General features: G+C 47.6%; 1 protein-coding gene across 1 annotated transcript; it reads left to right on the plus strand.

The window, feature by feature from the left end:
• Positions 1 to 372: 372 nt before the first annotated feature.
• LOC141127299 (E3 ubiquitin/ISG15 ligase TRIM25-like) lies at positions 373 to 2,900 on the plus strand. Its single transcript, XM_073613608.1, has one exon. The coding sequence runs from the start codon at positions 410 to 412 to the stop codon at positions 2,342 to 2,344; it is 1,935 nt and encodes a 644-aa protein (XP_073469709.1). The 5' UTR covers positions 373 to 409; the 3' UTR covers positions 2,345 to 2,900.
• Positions 2,901 to 3,255: the final 355 nt, after the last annotated feature.

Here is a 3,255-nt window from a genome sequence, read left to right on the forward strand (position 1 = left end):
GTGGACACTGGTACTGCGATCCAAGAGACCGATAGCGCCACCAACGGGTAAACCCTCTCATGACATTGTAAGAGCGGCAAGGATGTGGAATTCCCTTCCACAGGCGGTGGTCTCAGCGGGGAGCATTGATAGCTTCAAGAAACTATTAGATAAGCACCTGAATAACCACAACATACAGGGATATACAATGTAATACTGACATATAATCACACACATAGGTTGGACTTGATGGACTTGTGTCTTTTTTCAACCTCACCTACTATGTAACTATGTAACTATGTCCTTTATTTTCCCCAGATAGGGAGATTATTGTCAGGAATCCTCCCATGTATTATCTGTGTCCTTCTATATAAGAATAAATATCAGCCTCGCCCTGTGAAGGAATGTACCAAATTGGTCACATTGGTTAATGAGTGTCAGGGACTTTCACCATTGTACTCGTCATTTCTCTCTTCTGCTCTCAGCGATGGCGTCTGCTGATCTGAGGAAGGAGCTGGAATGTTCCGTCTGTCTGGACTTTTATACAGATCCTGTAACCCTGAAATGTGGACACAACTTCTGCCGGGACTGTATTGGTCGTGTGTTTAATATACAGGAGTGGTCTGGAGGTTATTCCTGTCCTGAATGTAAACAAAGCTTCCAGAAACGTCCCGTCCTTCAGAGGAATCTGAAACTACGTAACATAGTGGAGAATTTCCAGTCCACCCATCCAGATCAGGAGGAGTCCGGGGTCTTCTGTACTTACTGTATTCACACTCCTGTACCTGCTGTGATATCCTGTCTGCTGTGTGAAGCTTCTCTGTGTGACAATCACCTGAGAGTCCACAGCAAGTCACCAGAACACGTCTTATGTGACCCCACCACTTCCCTGGAGAACAGGAAATGCTCCGTCCATAAGAAGATCCTGGAGTATTACTGCACTGAGGACTCCACCTGTATCTGTATATCTTGTTGTCTGATTGGAGATCACATCGGCCATAAGAAGGAATCTCTGGATGAAGCCTCTGAGATGAAGAAGAAGAAACTGAGGAATGTTCTGCAGAAACTGATGACAGAGAGAGAGGAGATGGAGAAAAGAGTCCAGAGTCTGCAGGAACACAGGAGGAAAGTAAAAGGAGAAGCAGATGATGAAACAGAGAGAGTCACTGTCCTGTTCAGAGACCTCAGGAGACGTCTGGAAGACCTGGAGAAGAGAGTCCTGAGGGAAATCTCCGGGCAGGCAGAGCGGATCTCCGTGTTAATCAATGATCTGGTCCAGGATCTGGAAATAAAGAAGGAGAAGCTGTCCAGGAAGATGGAGGACATTGAGGAGCTGTGTAACATGACGGATCCACTGACTGTCCTACAGGAATCAGACACAGGTGACTTGTGTGATACTGAGGATGGAGATGATGAGGACAGAGAGAGACATGATAAACTCCTCCATGATGGAGGGGATCTGGATGTGGGGGGGATCTCACACACATTACACACAGGTTTATCTGATATCATGTCTGGGGTAAATGTAGAGAAATGTCCAGGCACACATGTCTATCCACATTCTACTACAAAGGGCAAAGGTCACATCAATACTGAACCATCCATGAGACCTCCCCAACCCTCCCCCACCATACAACCATCCAGGAGACCTCCCCAACCCTCCCCCACCATACAACCATCCAGGAGACCTCCCCAACCCTCCCCCACCATACAACCATCCAGGAGACCTCCCCAACCCTCCCCCACCATACAACACTCACACCTCCAGGCTGGAGGACCAAATATTGGGGCTGTACAGCAAACATCGGGGGTGTCGGGGGTTACAGACATATTACTGGATGTGAGGACAGCTGGTAATAATCTACATATATCAGATGACAGGAAAACTGCATCCAAATCATCACATCAGAATCGCCCAGAAACACCAGAGAGGTTTCAGTGTTCTCAGGTGATGAGCAGTCAGAGGTTCTCCTCAGGGAGACATTACTGGGAAGTGGATGTCGGGGGCTCAAAGTCCTGGATAGTTGGGATGTGTTACCCCAGTATAGACAGGAGAGGAGAACAGTCAGTGATTGGATATAATAAGAAGTCCTGGTGTTTGGAGGGGATGGGTGGTCAGTACTCAGTGATACATGACAGTAATAAGACCCCATTACCCGGCGATGTCTCCAGTAGGAGAGTCAGGATAGATCTGGATTATGAGGCCGGGCGGATCTCCTTTTATGATCTGTGTGACCCGATCCAACATCTCCACACCTTCACCACCACCTTCACTGAGCCCCTCCATGCTGGGCTATATATAGGGGGAGGGGTATATGTAAGGGGGGAAGGTTGTATAAAGATATGTGGGGGGAATCAGAAGTGAGAGATCTGCCCAGAGACATCACAAGGTGGATTATCTGATTGGTGATTGGTGGAATACTCATCCAATAGGAGGAAGCAGAGGACAGGAAACATGAGTGATTTATTTATAAAGCTGCAGGTTCCGGGGCCGTCATCTTCATCCTAAACCTCACTTCACTACCTAGTGTGTCACTGACCAGGAACAAGCATGCAGGAGGTCAGATTGTTCAGCCTTCACTGGCTGCATGCTTGTTCTGGGTCAGTGACACACAACAGGGCCGGATTAACATAGGGGCTGATGGAGCTGCAGCTCCAGGCCCCTGCCTTAAAATCGGCCCTCCCAGTCAGCAGTAAAAGGCCGATTTTCTCGTGTCCATAAACTTCTATGGGACAGGAGAAGCTGTGTGTAAATGGAGGGGTGTCTGGCTGCATCTGTGTTTGCTCACTGTGTTTATTACATTGTCACAGTGCACAGTTCCCCCCCTACACAAATGGGAGAGGCTGAGTCGGCTCTGCCCCTCCCCTCCCCTCTCTCACTCTGTGAAGTCTGTGGCTGTGTAGTGAAGGAGCCGTGTGGGTGGGAAATTATGAACAGAACAGTGGCAGATAGTGATGGGAAGTCCGGATCTTTTAAGTGAATCGGTTCATTTCGAACTACTCACTGAAATGAACTGATTCAATGAATCGATTCTTCGGTTCTTCGGTTCACTTGCTGAGTCTACTGACAAGCAAGTGAATCAAATCTCTGACTCAACCTTCTTAAATGATTAGAATCAAAAGGATGATTCTTCACAGAAGGTTGGCAGGTCCTGGGGACATTTACTTGTATTTAGTTCCTTGCTCAGAGCACAATACTATTGCTGTGTCAGACTGTCAGACCACAATTTGTCAGAGCAGCCAGAGTCATCAATTTTGGTGTCGTACAAAAAGCTG

The sequence above is a fragment of the Aquarana catesbeiana genome, linkage group LG01 (assembly GCF_042186555.1).
Source record: "Aquarana catesbeiana isolate 2022-GZ linkage group LG01, ASM4218655v1, whole genome shotgun sequence".
In the NCBI taxonomy this organism is placed as follows: domain Eukaryota; kingdom Metazoa; phylum Chordata; class Amphibia; order Anura; family Ranidae; genus Aquarana; species Aquarana catesbeiana.